The 1,489-nt window shown below is 35.7% G+C and overlaps 1 protein-coding gene across 1 annotated transcript; it reads left to right on the forward strand.

Annotated features, from left to right (window-relative positions):
* Position 1: 1 nt before the first annotated feature.
* On the forward strand, positions 2 to 977 carry LOC118757093 (the record flags this gene model as incomplete). Its single annotated transcript, XM_036491828.1, is given in 2 exon segments — positions 2 to 67; positions 131 to 977. Coding segments are annotated over 2 exon segments (696 nt in total). The 3' UTR covers positions 767 to 977.
* Between the last annotated feature and the right edge of the window lie 512 nt (positions 978 to 1,489).

Here is a 1,489-nt window from a genome sequence, read left to right on the forward strand (position 1 = left end):
AAAAAAAATGTCCACAACAAATCAACAGCTACGCCTTTCATTGGCCAGTGTATTGCTGCTGGGGGTGGTAAGTAATTTGGATACCAATTTTGGTGGAATAAATAAATTTCTCTAAGTAAATCACTTGCAGCTGGCGAACTGTTGCTTAGCACTGACCGCGGCGGATTCGGCAAACAAACGCGAACAATTGTTAACCACAATGATTGAAGAGTACCTGGAGCTGACCGACTTTCAATTGCAGCATAGCAAAGCTTTGGTGCAGAAAGTGCTGGCAGATGGTGCAGTTGTACAAATGCAGAGTGAACTCATGAACGCCGAGAGAGGTATAATGGAGAATTTCGTGCGCCAAGTAGAGGACAAGGAGCAAGAAGAGCCACCGGCAAAAAGTAATACGGCAAATCGTTTCTTTTATCTCATTGCCAAGTCGTTGATTTATCAGGAATTCGAAGGCATTCTAAGACGCCACGACACCACAAATCCAAGACGAAAGTTTGCTTCAGAAAATTATTTAATTGAGCGTTCGCTAAAGAAGCATGGTCTCGCCAATTGGCAACGCGAAGTGACACAAAAGCAAACTGAATTTATGAATAAGTTTGTGAAAGAGGTGGATGCATATTTGGCGCAGCTGACACCAGCACAGCGCAACAATGAGGATTTCCAAGCGGAAAAGATGCAGAATTGGTCGGCTAAAATGAAAACCGTAATCAATGTGGAACAGCGCATGGAAACTTTCAAGGAGTTTATGAGATTCTTTGTGAAATTTTAAATTGAGCACAAAAAAACTTCCCTGGTGAAGTGAAAAATCAAAAAGAGTTAAGTGAAATAGTACTAGTATCGCATAAAATTTTAGATTTTTGTATACACCAGCAGATGACTGATTAACTAGGCTGATGAATTTCGAATGAACTACAATGTCTCGTAAATGAAAAGTTTTATTTAAACATCAATAAATTTCGCATTTATATTCTTTTTTACGACATGCCATAGTGAAGTAATAGAAGTAGAAGAATAGAATTTAAGCCGAAATTGGACAGAGGTATGCAACAAAATCAAAAGTTAAAGCCAGAATTAAAGAAAAAAAAAACATTAAATTTTTGCTTTCGAATAAGCGTGCATCAAACTGGTTGGAACAATTTATATTATTTCACTATACAACAAACTGAATTTACATTTTTAATTTTGGAGGATACGTACTTATTTTAAAAAGATACTTTCTATTTCTCAAAGGACATACTGATAGGCTGGCCGTAAGTATGGAATATATACGCCCCGCGACAAACGATAGCACATCAACATTTTTACCAGCTTTGACTTCTTTTCTTTTGATTTTTTTAAGGTTTATTATTTTCATATAAAAGTGTACCTTTTTACCTAACAAATACCATATGAATCTAAATTTCAGACTTTGTAAAAAAATTATAAAATTTCCCCAAACTTCTCATCACAATTCCATGCATTTTAATTTTAATTTGTAGAATAATTTTTGGTA

Source organism: Rhagoletis pomonella, unplaced genomic scaffold (genome assembly GCF_013731165.1).
Source record: "Rhagoletis pomonella isolate Grant_MI unplaced genomic scaffold, Rhpom_1.0 Rhpom_scaffold_14306, whole genome shotgun sequence".
NCBI classification, from domain to species: Eukaryota; Metazoa; Arthropoda; class Insecta; order Diptera; family Tephritidae; genus Rhagoletis; species Rhagoletis pomonella.